This window comes from Triturus cristatus, chromosome 9 (genome assembly GCF_964204655.1).
Source record: "Triturus cristatus chromosome 9, aTriCri1.1, whole genome shotgun sequence".
Classification (NCBI taxonomy): Eukaryota; Metazoa; Chordata; class Amphibia; order Caudata; family Salamandridae; genus Triturus; species Triturus cristatus.
The window spans coordinates 709,063,828-709,088,577 of record NC_140592.1 but is presented as its reverse complement, the minus strand read 5'-3'; the positions used below and the strand labels follow the sequence as shown (position 1 = coordinate 709,088,577).

Genomic DNA, 24,750 nt, shown 5'->3' with positions numbered 1-24,750 from the left:
AACTGGGGGCTCCGAGCGCCAGCTATCCTGAGGGAAACTTCGGAGGGAACCAGCTACTAGATGGTTTGATTAGTCTTTCGCCCCTATACCCAGGTCGGACGACCGATTTGCATGTCAGGACCGCTACAGACCTCCACCAGAGTTTCCTCTGGCTTCGCCCTGCCGTGGCATAGTTTACCATCTTTCGTGTCCCATCACGCACGCTCATGCTCCACCTCCCTGACGGAGCGGGCGAGATGGGCCGGTGGTGCACCCGCCGCTGGAAGCATGGCTGAATCGCACTTCAGCCTGCGCACGCCGGCCCTCTCCTTCACTGCACCACAGGGTTTCGCTCGGCCCTCCGACTCGCGCACGTGTTGGGTGGGTAACCGACATCGCGGCAGACCCCTGGCGCCCAGCGTGGGCCTCCCCGCCCGGCGGCGCGACACGTTCGGGGCGCACTGAGAACAGTCCGCCCCAGTTGACAGTAACGCCGGGAGCAGGGGACCCCGTCCCCCCTTCAACCGCCCCGGCGTGCCCCGAGGGGCAGCCGGGAACGGGTGCCCGGGGAAGGGCGCGGAGGCGGTCGAATCTTCCGCGGACACGGCGAAGCTGCTGCCAGGGGGGCTGTAACACCCTCCGCCGGGGCGGAGGGCCACCTGCCACCCCAAAGCCTTCCCAGCCGACCCGGAGCAGGTCACGGCACACCGCCGCGGAGGAAATGCACCCTGCGGGGGCTGGGTAGGGCACGGGCGCCCATCCCGCGGAGGGGATCCGGAACTCTCGGGCCACCGACCTTCCCACCGTGTTGAATCCTCCGGGCGGACTGCACTGACCCCACCCGTTTACCTCAACGGTTTCACGCCCTCTTGAACTCTCTACTCAAAGTTCTTTTCAACTTTCCCTTACGTTACTTGTTGGCTATCGGTCTCGCGCCCGTATTTAGCCTTAGATGGAGTTTACCACCCGCTTTGGGCTGCATTCTCAAGCAACCCGACTCCGAGGAGACCCGATCCCAGCGCCCCGGGGGCTGCTACCGGCCTAACACTGCCCGCCGAGTGAGCCTCGATCAGAAGGACTTGGGCCCCCTGAGCGACGCCGGGGAGTCGGTCTTCTGTACGCCACATTTCCCGCGCCCGCTGCCGGGCGGGGATTCGGTGCTGGGCTCTTTCCTCTTCACTCGCCGTTACTGGGGGAATCCTCGTTAGTTTCTTTTCCTCCGCTTATTAATATGCTTAAATTCAGTGGGTCGCAACGTCCGATTTGAGGGGCCGAAATTATGCCAATCTGCCCGCCCCGAGCCTTCGCGGGAGGGCTCCTGCCTGCCCTTGCAGGGCTCGGTGGGGGGGGGGGCCCGCAGCATCTCCCGGGGCCCGGATGCCCTGGGACCCATGGACTTTGCCACGCCGCAGGCTGGAGGAGGGAGCCCCGGACGCCTGGGAGGTGTTGCCCAGGCATAGCCCATCTGGTCTCCAGCAGAGAACCGCTTCCGGGAGGGGTGTCCCGGCATACCCTGCCCTTAGTAATCCGGGAGGAAGGTTACCCCTCTTTCTGGGAACCCGTGCGCACCGAGTGATGGGGAGGACCTAGGGCGCGGACCAGCTCGGCCTCTTGGAGCCCTGGCTAGGATCGAGGAGGCGAATGAGCCCCTATTGGGACTTCCAGGGAAGCCCGGCTGTCTGGTCGCCCCATTGGAAAGCATTGTGTGCGACCAGATGGCCGAGGGGAAAGGTGCGACCAGATGGCAGGGACCGAAAGGACTCCCATCTGCCCACACCGAGCATTCGTGGTAGGGCTCCCGCCTGCTCACGCAGGGCTCGGGGGCTCCACTTCCTGGGGGCTCAGGGACCCCGGCTTGGCCTCAGGCACGAGGAGGACCACCGGAGCTCTCAGGCCCGGATGCCCGGGGGAGGACTGCCCGGGACCCATTGAGCCCGTCCCAGGCACTTTGCCACGCCGTGGGCCGGAGGAGGGAGCCCCCGGAAGGAGGGGAGGTGTTGTCCGGGTATAGACCATCTGGTCCCCGGCAAAGAACCGCCAGCCCGGGGGTTGGTGTTCCGGCATACCCTGCCCCTACTAATCCGGAGGAAAGCCACCCCTCTTTCGGGGAACCCGTGCGCTCCGAGACACTCTGGGGAGCCTAGGCCCGGACGCACCCGACCTCCTGGAGCCCTGGCTGGGATCGGGGAGGCGAATGAGCCCACATCGGGACTTCCAGGGCAGCCTGGCCATCTGGTCGCCCCATTGGCAAGCATTGTGTGCGACCAGATGGCCGAGGGAAGGGTGCGACCAGATGGCCGGGACCGAAAGGACTCCCATCTGCCCGCACCGAGCCATAGCGGTAGGGCTCCCGTCTGCCCTTGCAGGGCTCCGGAGCTCTGCACCAGGGACCCTTGTCCCGGGCAGATGGACACTTGGCAGGCCGCAGGATGTGGGCTCCCAGGCCCTGACCGAAACTTAGGAGGTCTGGGGCCGGTCCCTGCTTCTCAACCCAGCCAGGCCGGGGAGATCGGGGAGCCTGCCCAAGCACGAGGGACCCCTGTCCCGGGCACACGGTCCCTCAGGTTGTGCGCTTGTTTTCCACAGTTTTTTTCAAAATTCTGCGTAGTTGCGCTATGCAAAGTCCGCCCAGCCCTACTCAGGACGTGCGCTCGTTTTCCACAATTGTTTTCAAAATTCTGCATAGTGGCGCTACGCGAAGTCCGCCCAGCCCTACTGTTTATCTGTGTTTTATAAACCCGACATAAATTTGCAACAAGTAGCGAAGGATGGGAGAAATGAGAAGAAAGCCAACTAATTACTTTCGCAACATTCTAAAACATCAAAAAGCAAGCTGACCTAGGGATAACTTTTTATGGTCCCTGGGGCAATCAAAATGGCATGCAGCAGGTGTCTGTGTCGTTTATCAAAGGGTCCCAGGCCACAACAATAGTGCACTTCAAAGCAATGGGCCAAAATACGGCTTCAGACAGTAATATTTTGTGAACCAGAAGAGGTAGAATAGTTGTATTTGTATCGCAGTACAATCTGTTTGAATGTTTCTTACTTTAAGCAAATAGTCCTGTTTGTTGAGAATCTGTGTGATCATCATATGTCCATTTAAGTTTCGTCTGATATTTTACTCTTAACTATTCTTTTGTGTACTTCTGACAGGAAGGATACAGTTCTCGTGACTTGCAAGGGCTTACAGTGGAACATAGCATTGACTCCTTTCAAGAAGGACACACCATTGTTTTAACGCTAAAAGACAAAGGTACACTGTAAAGAGCAACTTGTTTTGAAAAAATGTCTGCAAGATAGGGCAGTATGTCTCATTTGATTAATAAAAGTCAATCAAAAGATATTTTATTTGACCGCTAAGAGTAATAAAAGCACAGTTCATTTCAAGACATTGGTACTTAAAACCTTAAATATTAAAAAATTATATTCTAAAGATACTATATGCAGAACAGATAAAAAGGTATCCCAATTTACAAATTCAACAAACCTCTATAGATACACAAACAAAGCAGCAATATAAGGTACAAACATACAATGAATAAATGACCAGAATATATTGAATCTATCTCGTGAAATACACATTAAGTAACCAAACACACTGACTCTGGAGCCGACAAGCTTTTCCTGTATCGAATGGCCGCTATTAAAAAACCTGCAACCCCCAGGCAAACTGCGGGAGAAGGTAGCATTTGAAGATAGGTCAAAGCCGGCCTCACTTGAACAAACTGTCGATCTTTAAAAAGTGGTAAAATGTGAGACCTGCGCTGAGGGTTGTAAAAAGGGCAAAAAAACATAAAATGTAATGTATCCTGGTCTGAGAAATTGTCGCAGTGGCAGGGTTTGAGCGAATCAGGCTTCGAGTAGCCTAGGGGAAATGCCAAGAGTCAAGGGACCAGATTCAGACGAAATCTAGTCAGTACAAAGCGATGATATGCTTTGTTAACATAAGTTAGATAAGGCTGCATCTCTGGGCCCATACTCAATATAACAAAACTCCTCACAGACGGTTTTACTACTTCCACCTCCTCCCTAAGCATCTGCCGCTTGTCCAAAAACTTCTTTTTAAAAGCTCTGATAGCAGTTTTGCTCAATACCCCTGGGTTCAGGAACAGATCCGGGCGGCCAAGCCCTCCGGTCTGTTCTTTTATGTATTTCAACCAGGGGATGCGCAAGGCCCCATCCAGACTAGAGCAGTCGCTAATTATGAGCTGGCCCAGGTTTGGCGCTGGGCACGCCCAGGTTCTGAGCCAGCGCAGCAATGGTGCAACCGCAATCTCGTCTGAGATCTAGCCAGCTCCCAGTTCTTCATGCACGTTAAAAACGGGTGTTGCGATGGGGACCGCAAGGAGTTTCAGCATATAGTTATTCTCAGCTATCTGGATCCCCTTCGCATCCTTATACCCCCAAATGTCACTCTCATACGTAGCCACAGGGATGCATTTTGCGTTATAGATCTTTAATAGAGCAAGAAGTTGTTTAGACCCCACTCTTTTTGCAAAATTAAAAGTGGCCAAAGTGTTCCTTTTAATTAGTAGGATTTGCGGACCCCAGGATCCTTTTTTGTCAAAAACTACCCCTAGATAAGGAAACGTGGACCTGAGTCAGTTCTGCCCCTTTGCAATAAAATTTGGCCTTAGCCGCCTTTTGTGAACCTATAGTCATACTGTGCGATTTCTTATAGTTCGTAGTTAGACCCAATGACTCCATAAAGCTTATAAAACAGTTTAAAAGACGATGTAGGCCCAATGCAGTTCCGGCCAGCAGAACTGCATCATCTGCATACAGAAGTGCAGGTATCATTTTGGAGCCAGCTCTGGGGATGTCTTCACGACAAGCTGTTTGGGTGAAATCCTATCTATTAATGTAAAGTGTAAACAGCAGAGGTGCCAGAATGCACCCCTGCCTGACCCCCCTTTTACTTCCCAGGAGTTAGTCAAACTACCATCTGTGTTGTACCTAATAGCTGCTATAGTGTTTTCATGGGCAGTGTGCAAAAAGGACACTAACTCTGCATCTATCCTTAGATCACTTAACACTAACCACAGCTTAGACCTGTTGACATAGTCAAAAGCTGAGGTTAGGTCCAAGAAGGCCAGATGTAAGGTTCCTCTCTTGGCAAGGGTGTACTTTCCCATAACTAGATGCAGGTTTAGGCACTGGTCCAAGGTCCCTTTCCCCTGCCTAAAACCATACTGCAGGTCAGATGATATTGGCCTGATCGAGATATCCTGTAAGTCGATCCAGAATTACTTTCCCCAATATTATGCTACTGAGTCTAAAAGAGAAATTGGTCTATAGGCGGGATCGACCCGAGCTCCTTTTTTAAATATAGGGACGATAACCGCCTTAGAGCATGCTACATTAAAAACATGGGTTAAAATCTTGGCCCAAACATTTGGATCAGCTTTGATTAATAATTTGCCAATCAGAGTATGGTGAAACCATTGCATTTTGAGTGCTGAAGTCTGATTGACACCTTTGAAAACTGTTTATTTTGCAGCATTCTTTGTAACTGATTTTAAAAATGTACTTCTGATTTTGACACAGACTACATCAACATATACTGCATGCCCGATTTTAGCATTGGGCATTACTTCACATGTTATATATTCATGCCAACATTTCCTGTTTATTCAAGTAGGCCAAATGAGAACTGCGTGCATTCAGCGTCTGCGTTTTTTAGCCAACAAAGAGAGTCAAATTTCTGAATGCATTTTGCCACTGTAACTTTTTGTTAAGAGAAATGTTGGAGCTAGCAGCCACAGTTTGTCTTGTGTGTGGTGGTGGTCAAGGCTCCTGTATTTTTTAATAATTAAGAGGCGCAATCTTAATAAACAGGATGCAAACTAAATGTTGTTTGGGCCTAACATAAATGATGGTGGTTTCATGACTGTGAAGAACCTAGAGTGTTGTTCTGTCATTTTCAAGCCTTTCAAGGTCTTCATATCTCTGCTTTTTTAATTACAGCTGTATTGTATCTTATCACATTTTTGTATCTGCAAAAAAAAAAAAAAAAAATATATATATATACACACACACACACACACACACACACACACACACACACACACACACACACACACACACACACACACACACACACACACACACACACACACACACACACACACACACACACACACACACACACACACACACACACACACACACACACACACACACACACACACACACACACACACACACACACACACACACACACACACACACACACACACACACACACACACACACACACACACACACACACACACACACACACACACACACACACACTCAATTAGTGTGGTTAATAGACCGATAGATACTCAAAACGTTTGAGAAGCTGTGGGCAGCCTGAACACTTTACATTGCCTACATGGATACCAGTTCATACAGTTATTCTGGACAGAGGTGAGACATCAGCACTGGCACTTATTCAGGCTGCCATTGGTGAAACTGGACACTTGGTGGGGGGTGGGGGGGGGGTATGGCGGGTGACCTAGAGACAAGTCCGGCAGAACCCAAAGGGGAGCTCGGATCTTGAGGGTCTCTGGGGCACAGGGACAGTCTGTTTTCATGAACCCGAGCTAGGGAGCTCTGGTGTTGAGGTGTTTTGGCCAGTGAGTCCCTGTGGTAAGAGGCTCTCACTTGGCTTTGGTGACCTGGAGAGTGAGACAAAACAGGACAGCAGGGACACTCGGTGTTGGGCTCAGTGATCCTGAATTCCCGTGTTGGCTGGTTGGTTTCAATGTCGGTGGTGTCCTGGCTAGACACACAACAAGCCTTGGTTGCGGATAATGCTCCAGTACCCAGGGTATTGGTACTGGGTGACTTACGAAGGGCCTGGCGTCTCCAAACTGGGCAGGGAGACGGATCGGACCTCCTGGAACAGCAAAGACTTCTTCCTGGCGTGATGCTCCGTAGGCGGATTTGTATTTGACAAGTTGATGTACGGGGCAAGTGCGGTCAGGGCCTGCAGCTGCAGGGGGATGGCTCCTCCTTCCCCCCCCCCCCCCCCCCCCCCCCTAGGGAGAGGCTACTTGGTTGTTGAAGCCCTGGACAGTCCTCCACAGACTTGGGAGGATGCAAAGCTTTTGGGCGAGCAGGGTCGGTGCAATTGTCGACATACCAGCATTAAGGTAGGGTATGATACCAAGTTCACTGTAAGTCCTCAGTTCTCGCAGTGACTGTTCTCTTCTGTCCTCCTTCGGTTCCCAGGTAGTCGAAGCTGAGTTCCTGGTGTCTAGGGGGGCACCTAAATACTGAATTTAGTGTCATAGGAAGTGTAAGGTAGTAGCCAAAGTGCTACTTACCCTGGGAAATTACACTACCCCCCCTATATGACCACTTCCCGTGGAGAGTGTGCATATACTTAACTTTGAGGAGTAAACAACTCCTGCCAAAGCAGGCGTTGTTTCTGACCTTGAGAGCGTTGTCTCTCCCGGGCAGGGGGTCAGAAACTCATCTGTGGTGGCAGGCTGGAAGAGTCTAGTCAACCAGCACACTAAATGACTGGTAGATTTCAGGGGGTATCTCCAAGGTGCCCTCTAGGAGCATGTCATAATAAATCCAACACTGACATCTGTGTGGAATTATTAAGATGAGGTGTTTGATTCCAAGCACCGTTATTTTCAGTGAATCATTATGTAGCTAGGTAACTTATAATGACCAGTGTCCAGCACATATGCATAATGTGGCTTCCCGGTCACTTGCAATGTTGTGGCAATGGCAGCAGACATCACAGGGGCTTATCCGCTCATGCAGATAACCTGACATATAATATACTGCTCTCTGCCTTAGGGCTGTAAGGCCTGCTACAGGGGTGACTTACGTATAGTATAGGCTTATATACAGGGAGTATGCAATGTCGTGTTTTCAAAATGGCTTGCACCATTGTACGCATCCTGCAATGGCAGGCTTAATGCAGTTTTTGTGTGGGTCCCTTTGGATGGCACAATACATGCTACAGCCCATAGGGAACCTCTTTAGTACCCATGCTCTCGGTACCAGAGGTGCCATTTACTAGGGACTTACAGCAGTGCTGAAGTCCTTGTCAGTTAGGTTACAATTAGACATTTACCTGTTTTAAGAGAGAGAGCACTGGCAACTGGGGCTTGGTTAGCAGGGACCCAGCACACTTTCAATCGAAAAGCATCCGTACTAGTGCAAAAAGTGGGGGTGCCCATGTAAAAAAAAGGGACTTGACTACACACTCCCACTTTTCTTGTAATGTAGCTAAAAAGGAGGCTGACTGTTGCTCACTAATGTGCTGTAGACCTGTGATATGGTGTACTTGTGCAGGGAAGGCTGCTAGTATTCCATACTCCAAAGGTGTCTCTTGGCCACCTCCTGTAACGTATCCCTATAACCCTCCAGGGGATGCTTTACCTTTACTTTTCTATAACATTTCTGCTAACTCATAGTGTCTGTGTAACTCCCAATTATGATATACACATCATATGCCACTGCATCCGTTCCTCCAACAGTCATAGGTCTGCCAGCATGTCAGAAATCCATACGACCATTGTTATTGTTGATATCTTTTTATTTTGTCTTACACAGTAGTGCACAGTATTTGAGTATATGTTTTGTTTGTGGTACCAATTTAATTTGGCTCAGAAAGCAAATCATTATTGAAACATTTTGATACAGAAAAAATGTGCATTGTTGTTTTACAGCAACATTGGTTCAGTAAATTACAGTTCATCCTTCAGTTAAAGGTTTGTTAATCGTTGCCTGAATTTGGATTTGTTTTCCTAGATTGCCTAACTAGAGTCTGTGCAGCACTGCATTTTTGCCTTTTTCATCTACTGGTGATGATGCATTTAGCAATACATACCATTCAATTAATCGGTCTCTAATACTAGACCAGTAATCACAGTATAGTTTGTAGCTCACCTTCTGGGTTGGGAGTAGTTCCTGGATCAGTGGTAACAAAGCCCTATTTAAGAACTCACTTAACCCTTTGATCCTGCCTGGCAAGAATTATTAGTTGCATTGGCTTTCCACGTTCCTATTAGTTTTCATCCTTTATCCATCCCTCAGGTTTATTTTCTTCCTTCTTGGTTTTCTGTATTCTCCGGAAAGACTCCCTTCCTTCTCTTCTTGTCCTGTTATTTGTGTGCTCCTTCTGTTTACCTCCTATATTTGTAACTGTTGAGTTGTCGGTGGCATCGCGGAACAGTCTGCTAGATTCCAGGTCACTGTACTCTTGTTAGAGCAGTGACTGCTGCCGAAACCTTTAAGCTTTTTTTTTTTTTTTTACCATTCTTCAGACTGTTTCCAGCTGGCTGTGAAACCTTACTTCCTATTGTCCTCTGAAGCCAATTCAGCATCTGCTGTTTTTGAAACATCAATATAGTGTGGGCGCGCTATACCCTTAGAATATCTGAATAACAGTGGCTTACCTAGAATTAGGAATTTGCTAAGGTGTTCATCTCAAAGTCTGAGGCAATATATCCTCAGAGACGAGACTCAAAACTGCATTAAAAATAGTCACTATGAAAGGACTGACTCAAAAAGGGAGTTCTATATCGAAATTGTGGAAAACCAACTATTACAGATTCAATGTGCATTACATAAATGAGAAAAAATTCATGTGCAGCAGCAATGTCATACATAGACAATCATTTGCCATAAAGACTCTCAATAATAGGAATAGTACAAAATAATTAGCAATTTCAGAAATTGACAATCTCAAATGTGCATCAAATAATTGGAAAAGCAATAGCATCCCTAGTAGAGAACAAAAAGATCCTCAAATAATCTGTCTCACCCCCGATAATGAGGGCCTTGTATACATCTTTCCTTTTTTTTTTATAATTCTTTTTGTTAATCAACACATATCAGCAACATAGCATATGTCAAATGGATATTATACACATGTGAGGAAGCGGCAACCAGTCTCCATATTAATCATGATGTGAATTTAGTAGCAGCTCTACCTGGAACGTTTCATTTAAGGCGATGGCAGGTCTTCCATAGAAGAGTCTTGCGGTGGGGTACAGATCACCCCCCGGTAGGTATTCCAAGCCCCCCATATCAATGACCATTTCTTCGGGCACCCCCTAGCAAGGTATACTGTCTTTTCACGGAACATGCACCAGTCCATGTGCTTTTTCCAGTCTGTTACTGTTGGCGGGGTCGTGGCTCCCCACAGTTGAGCTATGTTCCGTTTCGCCACCATGAGACCTAAGGTGACCCAAATCTTGCCCATCCACTCTGGTTTGTGGGCTCCCACACATTCAGGAGGCACCTCTTCGCCTCGAGTCTGATGTCTTGTTCGAGCACCTCACTAATAACAGCATGTACCCTTCGCCAAAATGTCTGGACAGACTCACACTCCCATATGATGTGCATAAATGTGCCTTCCCCGCCACATTGTCGTCTGCATTCTCCTCCCTGTACCCTCCCTATGCAAACCAAGCATGGCCCAGTGACCTATATCCTATGCAGGATTTTCGAATGAACAAGCCTCCATCTGGCCGAAATCGCTACCTCACGTGGAGAGGCGAGTGCCTCTTGCCACTCATCAAGTTCAAGGCCGTCTCCCTCCCACTTCTCTCTTACTGTTTGAAGGAAGGTCCCAGTGTTATTTATCAGTATCTGATAGAGACTACTAGCCGCAGATTCCTTAACGTAGAATTATCCCCAGGCGTGAGACTGGATACGGAAAATCTTCGCTACAGCACCTCTGCTCGCCGGGGGGGCGGTACCACACGACCCTGCCCTGACGTCGTCTGCGGACGTGACGTCAGCAAGGTCACATAAGTCCCACCCTGGCGCGCTGTCGTCAGTTTCCTTCTTTTCCGCGTGCAACGCGGATCCGGAGTGTACTCCTTGGCCTGTTTTTGGGCCTCTTAGCACCTTGAGTTGGAAATAGTGTACCATGCCTTCGGGCTTCAAGACGTTCACTTCGTGTGCATGTCAGATGTCGGCGACGGACCCTCTCACTATTTGCATGTGGTTTTTGGGCGAGCACCATGACTTTAAGGACTGCGAGGCTTGCCAGCATCTTAAACCAAAGTCCATCTCCTACCTCGGACGGGTCCAGGGGCCGCCGTTTTCGACTGCGGCATCGTCCTTCGCCGAGGCCCCATGGGGTGTCGTTTGCCCACAGGTAAGTCTTGCAGTTTGCCGCCAAGGCCTTGTCCTCCTTCGGCAGAGGGCGCCGGTCTCTCCCGGGATGTGCACCCTTGTCCGTCGCCACCTTATCTGCCGTTTCCCGGCATTGGGGCAACGAGGGCCCAGATGCAAGCCTACGCTACGGCTCTGCAGGCTTCCTTGAGCCCTCCTCCTCTTCCTGCGATGTCCGTAGATTTCTCGCCGTGCGCAGGGCTTTCTGCGGACTCGCCGGGGGCGACGTGTTCGGCTTCAGTTGTTGGAGGTGTGGTTTGGTTGAGGTGCGGCTCTTCGGCCCATGGTGCCCCGGCCTTGCCGCAAAGCCCTGCGGGGTTCCCTGCTTTGTTGCAGGAGGTTGCCGGGACTCAGGACTCCCTCCAGTCCCCCTCGGTCCTCTGGGCAGGCGGCTGTCTTCCCGGAGGCCGAGCCGACGCCTCTCCAGTGTCAACGGCTTTCCTCCCTGGCGCGGGCGGTGCTGCAGGTGGAGGCCGGGACTCTTAACGCTTTCCCGGGCCATTCTCGGCCCGCGGCGCAGGCGGCTGCCTTGTCGGGAGTCGAGCCGGTGCCGTTCATTGGCCGCTTTGGCTCCGACCCCGCCCTCCTCTCCGATGCGGCACGTGGTGGTGGTCGACCCAGCACCGCTGGTGGACACTTCGGCGCCGGTCGAGGACTCCTTGGTGCCTGTGGTGGACTCTCCGGTGCCGTCCTGACATCGGATCGTCGACTCTTCTCCGGAGGTCCCTTCCTCTCCGGAGGGTTGTCGTCTCCTCTTCGCCGGATACTGGACGCCACGTCGTAGCCTTTTCTCCGGGGGATTCCAGGGCGGGTTCTATGCTGTCTCCATGTTCACAGCCCCCGGACCCACTCTTCCGTTCCCTGCAGTTGTCTGACCCGCAGGCTTCGCCACCCTCTCCCTAGACCCCTTTAGGTCCCCCACTCGTCAGTGGGTTTCCCATCCCTCAGGGGCTGGTCTTTGCTCCCTCCAGCGGGGCACGGGGACGGGCGTCTTAGTCTGCAACCTTTGCCCACGGAGGAGTTGCTTCCCCCCCATGTCGCCCTACGGAGCAGGGTGTGGCGTTTGTCCGAGCCATTTCCCCGGCCCCTGGCATTCTGCAGATGGGGAGTCCGATTGCCCCACTCTCTTCGGACCACTTAGAGGTTCTTCACAAGGGCTCTGGTGGAGCGGAGACGCTTCTCCCATTTGAACCGTCGCTGCATAACTCTCTTCTGGGGGCTTGGGGGCGCCCTGCCACGGGGGATCTGGTGCCTCAACCGCTCCTCCACCGTCCTGCTCCGCACGATCCACTTTCTTTTTTCCCACCCCTCGGCCTAGGGCCCTGTCCTGCGGGCTGCTTTTCCATCCTTGCCTTCCGTGCTTCTTCCGCCGTCACGGGAGGCTCGGTGGCTGGACTCCTGGGGGCGTAACATTTTCGCCTCCACTAGCGCTGCTCTGCGTGCCCTCAACACTTTTTGTGTGTTGGTCAGGGCTACTTCCGATCTGTGGGATTCCGCGGAGTCCCTTCTGTCGCGTGCCTCCCACGAGGGCGCCCGTGCGGATCTGCGGCACCATGTGTGGGATGGTCGGGAGTTAGATACTTTCATTCTCCGTTCGGCCTTGGACGTCTCTGTTTCCGTCGGCCGTGCTATGGCGAGTTCTGTGGCCCTCCACCGCCATGCTTGGCTGCGGGATGGTGTCTTTCCAGAGAATGTTTGGGAGCGTCTTGTGGATTTACCCTTTGATGGGATTTGTTCTTTCACACCCATGCGCACTCGGCTAATCAGAGACTCCTTGCGGGGCTCCGTCCTCCTCCGTAAGCTCGGCTCTCCGATGCCTTATGGGAGGCGTTATTCCTTCTTTCTCCTTGGGGCCTTAGTTTTAGTTGGGCTGTTGTGTGCTGTGTGCGGCTTTGAGTGCCTTCAGGGTCTTTCAGTTGGCCCTTTATTCTTTTGGCTACTAGTTCATCCCTTCAGCTTGTGGTGTGTGTTTTATGCTGTTACGTGCAGCGGTATATGTCCTCAGGTTGGTCCCTTTGTGTCTTTTTTTGGCTGGTTAGTAAGCAGTCTGTAGTGTTTTCCACTGGTCTTTTCGGTTCTTGGCCTCTGATGCTGGTTTCCCTAAGAGGTGTTTCCCTGGTTTTGTTCAGGGACGATTCATACCATAGGTGGGGTATTTGTTGGTGATTGTATAGCCATGTTTTAAGCTGGGCGGGCGTGGATACCTTTTCAGGTTCCTCGTGTTTCCTGGCGTCCCCGTATACCGCTTGGTGCGGTCTCTATCTCCTTGATGTTTCTATCCTCTTCGCCTCTGGGTCATCGGACCGACCCTTGTAATACTGATTACGGCGTTGTCTTGGTGTTTCCACCTCGTTCTCCGCCGTTCCGGCTGGGGCATGTCTGTGTTCGTCTTGCGCTCGCCTTGTTCTGAGCCACTGCTTCTTAGTATTTGCCAGCTGTTGCTGCGTGTGCATGGTAGTTTTGGTCCCCCTCCATGGGGCTCGCCGTGTCAGCATGTGCGCCTGTCCCTTGTGTTTGGGAGCTTTGCGCGTCTGTGTCTTCTTTCTCATGTCTGCGCTTCTCGGCTGTGGAACCGTTCCGGCTTTGTTCCCTACTTAGGGATGGACACCCATTCAGCTGTGCCCTTCGCTGTGTGTGTGTTCTCCTGGGACGGGCTCTGCCTCTGTTCCACCTCTTTTCCTTGGAATTGCAGGTGGCTCTTTTCTTCCTTTGGTACTAGCTTGGTGCTGTCTGCCCCGGTTTTTCTGGCGGACGCTCTTTGATCCTCGGGTCGGCTTGTGGTATCCTGGCCTTCCCTTCTCCTTGCTCACTTCTGCGTGGTGGGGGTTGGGCCGTCCTTCCTGTACCCATGCCACATCCCCTGTTGGGGCCCTGTGTCTTCCAAGCTGGTGAGGTTCTCTCGCAGACCCTCCTCCCCTCTGAGTATGGCTAGGGTATCTATTCTACGTTAAGGAATCTGCGGCTAGTAGTCTCTATCAGATGTGCAAGTTACTTACCTTTGGTAACGATGTATCTGGTAGAGACGATTCTAGCCGCAGATTCGTTCACAACCCACCCTTCCTCCCCGTTCTGCGAGGATCCTTCAGCTGGTCTTCTGCAATCGCCTCCCTCCGGATGGCATTTGTCTCCCGTGGGTGCCCTCTTTCTCTACCTCCATGGCGGGATGCTTCGTTCTGTTTCTTTTTCCACTCCTTCTTTTGTGGTCATTGGAAGGTAGGTTCAGGTGTACTTCTGCATCCCTTCACTCTGGTTATTCCAGTGTGGGGCCTGCTCATACTCTTCTCTCTCTCTCTCTCTCTCTCTTTCTCATTGCTTGGGGTTTGTTGCCTCCTCCGCAATCCTCTAGGTTGGGGTTTCTTGGCTGTGCCTCTGCCCTTAGTTTCTTACAGGGGATATGACACTCCTTGGTAGTGTTGTCTTGGGGTGCCTTGTCATTACTTCTCTGTTCCAGACTTGTTGCCTTTCATTATTATAGATTGTGGTTGCTGCCTTTTTGTCGTCAGCCACGTCATTTTTGTCATATTTTTCTGCCTCCGGGAGGTTATTGCCTTCGCTTTGCAGAGTTGCTTCTCACAGTGGTGCTCTGCTCTTTCCTTTCCATGATTTTCAGTAATGCAGTGCCTGGCACTGTCCCTGATGGTGCTGTTCTTCACCTTTCGCTTCTTCCCTTTTTGTTTTACTGCTTTTTCGTACACTGTTCCCATACTCTCACAGATTTGTTGGTGATGGCTCCACGTTGTGACGTGGAAAAGTTCTCCGGAGAAAACTGACGTCAGCGCGCCGGGGTGGAACTTATGTGACCTCGCTGACGTCACGTCCGCGGTCGACGTCAGGGCGGGGTCACGTGGTACCGCCCCCCGGCGCTCAGAGGTGCTGTGGCAAAGATTTTCCGGATCCAGTCGCATGCCTGAGGATAATTCTACGTTAAGGAATCTGTGGCTAGAATCGTCCCTACCAGATACATCGTTACCGAAGGTAAGTTACTTGTACTACTTGTATGTAAGTGAGACCGTTTTCTCCGGAAGATACCCATCGAGGAGTCTATCCTCGAGGGGTGTATGTTGTGGGGGAGTAAACCCTTTAGGAAAACAAGGCTGTAAGGCATGTCTGACCTGGAGATATCAGAAATACTCTATCTGCGCAATCCTCGTGTTTCTGTTGCAGTGTGGCAAATGGTATGACATCTCCCCTTGCCCATAGGTCCCCGACAGTCGAGATCCCGATAAGATCCCACTTGTCGAATCCCTTCGTTTTCCAAAGATCCCCAAGTGTCTCCGAGTCCCAGAGTGGGGTCGCTAGCGTCAGTTTGAGCTCCTATCCCAGACTTTGTGTTGCTATATGCCAGACCTGTACGAAATGTTTAGTGGGTCCGGTAAGCGGGAAACGTCGCGGCCTAGAGTAGAGGGCTCTATTATAGTTTACTCCTGGGAGTAGCCAGCGATCCATGGCATAGTCTGGGTCGTCCATGGGGCGGTACATGCCATGGTTAATGGTTCCCTGGTGGGAAGCCCAGTAATATTTATTGAGGTCCGGAAGACCAATACCTCCATCATACCAGGTAAGCGTATGCTTTGGCAGTGAGATACGGGGATTTCCGTCCCACAACAAATCCCCCTGCAGTCCCTCTATTTCTCTTAAGTAGCTTGAAGGAGCATGGATGGCGGAGAGCTAAGACGCGTGTTGTCTTCGCTCCTCCACCCGCCGACTTCCAGCACTGGCCTAGGGCCTTCACAAGCGCGCAGTAGAGCTCTCTCCCGCACCCAGGTTTGTCTGTAGCCCTACCGGGTGGTTCCTGGGTTCCTGCGGCCGGCTCCACGGCCCCTGAGCTCACCTGGGGCCTCGGCGGTGGTGCGGGTGGCGAGTGCCGTGTGGCGTGGGTCTAGACCGCGGCCCTGGTTCCCAGCTGCGAGAGACCTGCGCCCTGCCTGTGACGCCCGCTCCAATTTGCAGACCCGAGAGATGGCCCTGGCGGCCTCCGACAACATCTGCGCCTCCTGTGCGTCTGCAACCCAGCCGCTGGATGAGACTGTGCACGGAGAGATCGCCGAGGATCCGATGCTGCGCGACGGCTCACCGGAGCCCAGACGGTGAGCCCTGCGAACCTCCCGCATCTAGCAGAACGTCTCCTGTGCAGCACCCGGGGCTTGGGCCCCGCTGAATGGTTACTCTGCTCCTGCACCTCCGGCCCCTGCCTCCGGCTACCTTTGACATCGCGGTGAGAGGGGTGTAAGGACTGCACACTGGGCGCCATCTTGGGGCCTCTTATCGCGCCGGCCCCACTGCGACTACAGCTCTTCCTCCCGACAGCCTTCCCGGGTGTGCCACGCGACTCCTGGGTCGGGCCAGCCCAGACCCCCTGCTTGCTGCCACATTTGTCCCTGAAACTACACTGGCATTCTCGCCGCCCGCTTAAGCCCTCCTATGCCGGTACTGGTGGACCCGTATCAGGCCGGTTTTATACCGCAGCGCCAGACAAGCGATAACACCAAGAGAGTCGCCCACCTGATTGAAAAGGCTGCCCGCATTCCTGGAGAATACCTCCTCTTGACGGTGGATGCAGAGAAGGCATTTGACCGCGTCAACTGGCCATATTTAGAGCAGACCTTGATCTGTGCTGGCCTCGGTGAGAAGATGCGAACACACATTTTGAATTGCTACCGTTTTCCAAACGCCACAGTCCGAGTGAATGGCTACACCGTCACACTGTTCCCCTTCAGTAGGGGCCCTAGACAGGGGTGCCCTTTGTCGCCCCTGCTCTCTGCACTCTACATGGAGGCTTTCGCTCAGAGGGTCAGGGACCATCCCCAGATCACTGGTATCCGCTTTGGTGGCGACACCCATACGGTAAGCCTATACGCGGGCAATGTGCTGGCCACCTTCACACAGCCTGAAACGCCTTAGGTAGCTTCTTGGGTGAACTGGAGGCTTTCGGGAGAGCCTCAGGCTTTAAAATCAACCTCACGAAATCGGTAGCGCTCGGTCTGTCCCTTCCCCAGACGGTACTGATGGACCTCCAGGCCAGTTATCCTCTGCAATGTTCAAATGATTCAATCCCTTACCTTGGCATACAGCTGGCTCCGAATTTACAAACTATGAGACAAATCGATTATTCTCTCCTGCACACTCACATTCGGGCCGCGTTGCTAAAATGGAAACAATACCCGTTATCATGGCTGGGGCGCATCGCGGCCATCAAAATGACCATCCTCCCCAAGATATTGCTCCTTTTTCAGTCTCTGCCCCTCCCACCCCCCACCGGTTGGTTGCAAAGAGTCCAGTCTGAGCTTTCCTCCTTTATATGGCAGGGGCGCAAACCTCGAATGAAGAGGTTGGTGAGCTTTCTTCCTCCGCACGAGGGAGGCCTTGGAGTCATGGATTTAGCGCTCTATTATTCTGCGACTCGGCTGCGGTACTTGGTTGAGTGGAGCCAGGCGGAATCTGAAAAGCATTGGCTTTTTCAGGATCGGGCCATTGCGGGTACGTCACTAATGAAGATCCCATCGTCCGCCTAACCTTTACGCTTCTCATGTAACAGGCTCCACACTTAGGGTATGGGACCGGGTCAATACACGGTTCGCCCTTACTACATTCCCGTCCCCAATCGCCTCTTTTTTGGATCACCTAGATTTTGGACCCGGCGTTGGCCCTCAGGCCTTTGTTCGGTGGAGAGAGGCTGGCAGTTGCGCGTTGGGCCAATTGTTCCATAGAGGGGACGTGATACCTTTTTCGCAGATTCGGGCTGACTATGGTCTCCTGGAAGCAGAGCGTATGCACTACTTACAGGTCCGACACTGGGCCCTCCACCCTGATAATCTAGCACAAGCATTGCAGCTCCTCACGCACTACGAGCGTTGGCTCATCACTCGAACTTCTGATAGGAAACTTATCTCCGACCTTTACAAAATGCTCTTATCCAGATACACTCACACTTACCATGCTGGGCGGGCAAGATGGAAACGAGACATAGGACATGACCTTAGCCCCCGGGAATGGGAAAGAGCACACAGGCCTGACTGAAACCTTTACTAAACTCGTATACCACTGGTACTACACCCCAGAGAGGCTACACCAAGCTGACCCCGCCTACAGCCCCGACTGTTGGAGGGGATGCGGACAGATAGGCTCTTTGATCCATCTCCTATGGGACTGCCCACACATCCAACCTTACTGGACACATGTATTAGAAGAGATCGATAAACATTTAGATACGGAACTGCCCAGGTTCCCTGCATACGTCTTACTGGGAGTGCCCAATCCCGTCACTTACCCCTTGGGGTCTCGCTGGGGAAAGCAAATAGCCATCGCCCTGGGTACAGCAACGCAGAACATACTGGTACACTGGAAAACAGCTCAGGTGCCCACACACTCCGGGTGGTATCACCGTCTCTGGCATGTGCTGGAAAAGATCTCACTCACTCTGGCAGGCAAGGGCTCTTCTTTTGGCAAGCTTTTGCGACCATTTCTGCCTCTGTTAGTCCCAGAATTTAGAGAACTGTTTTGCCCTAAATAACTACGCCTCCTGTACCTCACTATGCCGGACCCCCATGCATGACTCATTTCCACCCCCCTGAGACATTATGGACTAAGCTCTGTGGAAACCGAGAACTCCGGGAGGGTGAAGCATGGTTCCCTCGCCCTCTCCTGTTCCCCTCCACCTTCCCTTTTTTTCCCCCTTTTGTGCCTTTTTGGGAGGAGTGGGGGGGGATATGTTTCCTTTTATATTGTAAGCCGCGCATTCTTTTTGCATCTCTATTTGAACCTGCCGGGCCCTGTGCGGCTCGTTTCATCTGCTTTTTTTTCCCTTTGTGTGGCTTTGTTTCAATAAAAAGATTTAAACCATAAAGTAGCTGGAAGGTATTGGATCAGGATAGTTCTGCAGTGCATAGAGAAAGCGGGGCAAGGACATAATTTTAAATAACACCAGTCTACCCAACAGGGAGAGCGGCAGCGTCTTCCAGGCTACGATGTCTCATTTCAGTTTTTGCAGAGGCGGTTGCAGGTTATAAGCGTAGCGGAAGTGCAGGTGCGATGTCACGGATACCCCCAGGTACTTAAAGCCTGTTGTGGTAGTTTGCATAGGGCAACCCTTAGGCACTATTGGGGGGTTGCTGTGGAGCGTATACAGAAGGGACTTTCTCCAGTTTATGAAATACCCAGAGAATCTACAGAAACTTGCGAATATGTCAAACACCGCTATCAATGATTGTCGGGGGGAGGCAAGGAATAGTAGGATATCATCCGCATATAGCGAAATTCGGTCCTCCCATGATTCCACCCAGCGCAGGCCGCATATAACCGGGTCCCTCCGGATCCAAGCCGCAAGCGGCTCCAATGCAAGAGCGAACAGGAGGGGGGACAGCGGGCAACCCTGGCGGGTCCCCCGACCTAGTTCAAACACCTCCGTTTTCTTGTTGTTCACTACGACCTGCGCCAGGGGCCTGGAGTATAAAAGCCTAGCCCAGCCAATGTACTTTGGTCCGAAACACAGCTTCACCAGCACTGCAAAGAGATATGGCCATTCCATAGTATCAATTGACATCGATGCATCTAGGGAAACTATGACCACCGGTTCCTGTATCATCGCCAATCTCCCCATGTACCCTCCTGAGATTAAGCGCTGTGTTACGCTGGGGCATGAAGCCCGACTGGTCGGGTGTACGATGCTATTAATCACTTTGACCAGGCGGTTAGCCAGAAGCTTAGCAAGAATTTTGGGTTCTGCATTGAGGAGGGAGATAGGCCTACACGAGGCGCAATTTTTCTTGTATTTACCTTCCTTATGAATGGTGATGTGTGGCTATTCTTTGGTCTAGAGGAAGCCTGCCTTGCTTTTTACTGTCTGCGTACATGGTTCGCAGGTACGGGGCTAGTTTATAAAGCTCGATTGGCAGGCCGTTGGGGCTGAGCGCCTAACTGCCAACGCGATTTCATCGTTTGTAAAGTCACTGCCGAAGTGCCTGTCCGGATCCGACAGGACCGGGAGAGCGATGTCATTTAGTAGGGATTGTGAGTCTGTTTCCGTATAGGAAGTGTGCGTGTGGTAGATGTCACTAACGTAGTGTGAAAATATATCCACAATAGCTTGAGGATCTGTTTTGGCTTGTCCGTCTCAGTCTATCAGTTCTGGCACCAGTCAGGATGCTAACTCCTTCCTGTCCAGCCACACTATTAATTTTCCGGTCTTATCTCACAGGTCGTACACACTACCTGCCGTTTCCCTCCCTATGGATTTAGCCCTGTCTAATACTACAGCCTTGTATTCGTCCTTTTGAGTTGTAAAGTGTGGAGTTTTTCTTGCGTGACCTTCTCCCCCAGTTCCTCTTCCAATTTGAGGACTGCCTCTTCGATCTCGTCCATGTCTTTCATTTTCTCCTTTCGGGCGCCAGCTATCAGGGACAGTGCCTGTCCCCGTATAACAACTATGAATGCTTCCCACAATGTCTGGGGGGGGGGGGGGGGGGGGGAAGAGAGTCCACTGTGCCCTCATTGTCCAGAAAATAATGGTTTATAGCTTGAAGTAGGGCCTTGTGTATTTTCGGGTCGTGGAGATTCCATTGATTAATGGGGATATACATATTTCCTGCTAAGAATTTATAAAAAGTGCTAAGCCAGCTTGGCGTGAACAGTAACCCTACCTTTTTAGCACCAGCCCACTACATGAATATTGAATCGCTCCTTCTAACCTAATATCAGCTGGAGGTGTTAGAACAAGTTAGTTACAAAAACAAGAAGAGATCAATGTGCTTGAATGCAATACAATGTGCAAGCAGGAAGAGCTTTGAAAGTAGCAAAACGCTTCCTTCCATCAAATTCTTTCAAAACAATTCCTCATACAAAACAATCGGTGAACATCTTGCTGTATGTTGTGGCACATTTAAAATATAAACACACAATCCATTTGATAAAAATATTGTTGAGGACGTTCTGAGGCAGAGTTAAATCTAAGCCAGGAAAAACACACTTTAACACATAATGCTTTTGTTTCAGTTGCAACAGCTCTATGATAGTGTGTCTGTATACATGCAAATGTAGAGCAACCAATATTTAATGTGCACTTTTGCCCAAATTTAAAAAGCTTCACCAATTTCATGGTGCCTTCCTTTGACATAGTGAGCTGCAGTGGGAAGTTTCCTCTCTCCTACTCTCACTTCTTTCCACTTTTCTCCACTCTCTTCTCCTCTCTCCGTGCTCTCCTCACTATCCTCTCAACCTCGCTCTACAATATCAGAACCTGCCATATACAAGTCACTTGCTCATTTTGTGCTAGGGGATTCAAAGGTTTTGTCTTTGAGTCTCTTCCGTCTATTGAACATGAGACTCTGAAATCTTTGCTTTCCCAACAAATGCAAGACCACCTGTGCAACCCAGGATCCAAGTATAATCTCCTTAGCATTCTCCTGTTATGTACAATATTGATCCGCCCCTCCTTCCCTCACCCTTTACAAACTATATTTCTTTCAGAATCCTCTCCATTGCAGGCAGGCACCACAAACTTTTTCTCTCTGTTTAAACATTATGCAGTGGGCTTGGGGGATCCAGTTGCCCCTTATTCTCCCTCTGACCTCTTTCTTTCAGCCTTTATCCATTCTTCTCCAACAGTTTCTACAGGACTTTCCCTGACCTTCACCTTTTTTGCCCCTTCAGAGTAATTCTACTAGGGATGTTTTTTTCTTTTTATAAACCACAAACTTCATTTTGTACAGTGAAGGTGTTAATCGCTTTTCTTCGCTGCTCCACACAACGTTTTTATGAGTTTTTAGACTGATTTCTATTAGATTTATAGTCTATTATGTTGACACTGAATGAATGCTCCACCTTGTACCTGACCTCAGGCCTCCAAGGTTAAACTACAAGCAGGTGCTGAAATACTTGAGCAAATGCAGACAAAAGTTTGCAGAGATGCTGCATTGACAGTCTGATAGAATAGAAGAGGTTCACTGAAAAAACTAATGGAGGCTGTTATAATAATGCAGCAGTAGATGGATAGACAGTTGTAATTATAAGAATCAAGTTTTGCTCAGTCAGCTGAAGCACAGACGACGGCTGAAGCCTGGAGTAACAGCTTAGCTGAGGTAATCCATCCAAGGTCATTGACTAAAACACTTGGTGAACGGCTCCTGTGATCTTGACCTGTTTCTCCAGCTTGGGAACTTTATTACATTTACATGCTTGATTCATTCTCAGTCAATGAGGTGGGAGTCCTATGATAAAGTTTCAAAGAGCTGTGTTCCTCAAACAAGACCTAAAGTCCTGATACATGGTCTCTGTAGTAACCTACTGTCCTCTGAAAAAGACGCAGCCTCAGCAAATCAGAAGGTTGTACTTGGCACCCAAGGACTGTCTATTGCATGTATGCTAATCATAAGCCAGACAATTGTAAGGTCTGTAGACAATTCTCTGCCACAACTTTAAATGACAAAGAAGGACAACCTTTGAGGTAGCCGCCGAACAAGTCTTTTCCTGATGTTCTATCTCAGAGGATGAGTCTTCTCACTCTACAACATCAGAAAAGATCAAAACACGTCATTGGAACAAAGGGCTTTCACCTAGGAACTTCAGTCTTCATCTACCAGTTCCCATGCAAAGCCTCTAGAAAGTCTGACAAGAAGCTGGGCAGGTCTTCTTCTATAATTCTCAACCAGAGGAGGTCTCCTTTGATGACTGCTGCAGTCAGTGCTCCTCCTTATACCTCCAGTGCCTTCCCTGGGGCATTCCCATCTAAACTAACTGCAGCATCACCTAGAACATTATTGACAAATACTGCTTCAGATAAGTTAGCTATAAATAAAACCTTGTCGACGAAGCAATCTTTGACAACGCCCTCATCAAAAAAGACACCGTTGATGACAGTACCCTTTACAACATCACCGCCAAATGCAATTCCTTCAACAGCACAGTCCACAGAACACTTGCAAAAGGCAAAAAAGAAATCCATGTTCCATTTTGCCTGCAGAAACTTCACCCAGCAATATACTTTCGCCACCTAATGTTCTAAAGACTGAGGATGAATCTCTGGATGCAAGTTCTTAGCGCAGCAACTTGCCCAACGCACTATGCATGCCATGCCAAAACAGAAATAAAGAGGACCAAATGGAAGACCAAGCCGGACATGCGTAGAGATCAAGATGCAAATGATTCTCGTCACACCTATGAGGATGAATAAAAGCTGTGGGTTATGGTCCTGGTTATTATTACTGCTACAGTGTTGAATATCATCAGGAAACATCTTATCAAGGTGAGGCAATCTTTTTTCTGTGCCAGTGGACCTACATAATGGCCTCCGCTATACGAAAGCAGACTCCTATTCAACATTTTAATGCAGCCATCACAATCTACGTTATTTCACCCTCTGCCTCCACAACCAGCATCCCAGGTGCCACAGCAACCTGTACCTCTGGCTTCAGTGCAAAGCTCCACTGACCATCCACATAGTCACTGGCTCTTTAGATATAGACAATGTTGTTTGGTATCAACCTGACTGTCCCAATGTGAATCCACCAAATAATTATTCAAGCTCTCCCTCAGCAGTATATTATGTGTTTTCATGAAGTTTAGAGAGCTTGTCAAGTGTTTGCAGCTTCCAATAATGGATATGGATACTTAAAGCATTCTGTTTGATTTCTAAAGAGCTTGCAATTAGAGCTCTAAAAACGATATCTATCACAGACCACATTTGGCAGAAAGGACTAAACATCATGCAATGTATATGCTGAGATCAGAACTCACTATGTATCAAGACTTGTAAAAAAACACAAAAAAAAAATACTAGGTACCTAACAATATGCTGGTTTGTTTGATCAGCCAACCTACAGCAATCTCATTGGTCAATCAAGTGGCTCAATGTAGTTCATGTAATTCAGCATCCTCAAGTACTGCACCACTGAACTGAAAGGTGAGCAAGATGGGCATTTTTGTCAAAAAGGTGTGGACTTCTGTCAAGGCAATGAATATGTTTGCTGTCATCGGTTGCTATGATAGGCAGATGTTGTTGGGACATTGTGCCATATATTGATCTTATGCTGTGAGATAAGAGGCAAAGGTGATTCCGAGGGAGGGTGATAGGGCCCCGGCGGCTTTGAATGATACTTCTATGGATTGCAACTACAAGCTGTCAACGGATGGAATGGGGGAGGGGGTTCCCCGAGGTGCCAAGGAGAGTTAATGTGTGTTTCCTTTCGGCTTAAAGTTCAGAATCACATTCTGGATATTCCCTTTGATGGGACCTTCGATTGTCGCCATGTAAACCCCCACAGACTAATTTGCATTTACTCTCCCATCACCTGCCCAGCTGTGCATTGCCTGATTTAGGTGTGAAAGAAATGTGAAAACTGCTCCCCGAGCAAAGACAATGGACTGGGTGTTGGGAGGTGGTTACTTCTCTTGGCAAGAAGATAAGTTGGGGTATGGCCCAGAAACGTAATCCACTTCATAGGGGGCCTGTCCTGCCTCAATCAAATTCTAGATGACATGTGGGAAGCCCCAGCTCCCCTCCCTCCACCCCGAGTCAGGCTGGCACCAAGCCCATTGGGAGTAAAGCTACCCCCAGAACCAGTTGAGTGACCACAGAGGAACGAAATGGGCATCACCTCTGGGTGGGCACACATGTTCTTCACAAGGCTAATACGGTTTCCC

General features: G+C 50.4%; 1 protein-coding gene and 1 non-coding gene across 2 annotated transcripts in view; one reads left to right on the top strand and one right to left on the bottom strand.

Moving 5' to 3' along the window:
- The window catches only part of LOC146798561 (28S ribosomal RNA), a 3,711-nt gene extending 2,460 nt beyond the window's left edge, over window positions 1–1,251 (bottom strand). The window contains exon 1 of the ribosomal RNA XR_014969474.1: window positions 1–1,251. This exon is cut by the window's left edge and continues 2,460 nt beyond it. This is a non-coding gene — a ribosomal RNA (28S ribosomal RNA).
- Window positions 1–24,750, top strand: part of SART1 (spliceosome associated factor 1, recruiter of U4/U6.U5 tri-snRNP) — a 698,390-nt gene that overhangs the window by 343,371 nt on the left and 330,269 nt on the right. Inside the window, exon 7 of the mRNA XM_085625869.1 lies at window positions 3,133–3,232. Coding sequence (XP_085481995.1) covers window positions 3,133–3,232 — 100 coding nt within the window. The remainder of the gene's footprint in view (window positions 1–3,132; window positions 3,233–24,750) is intronic.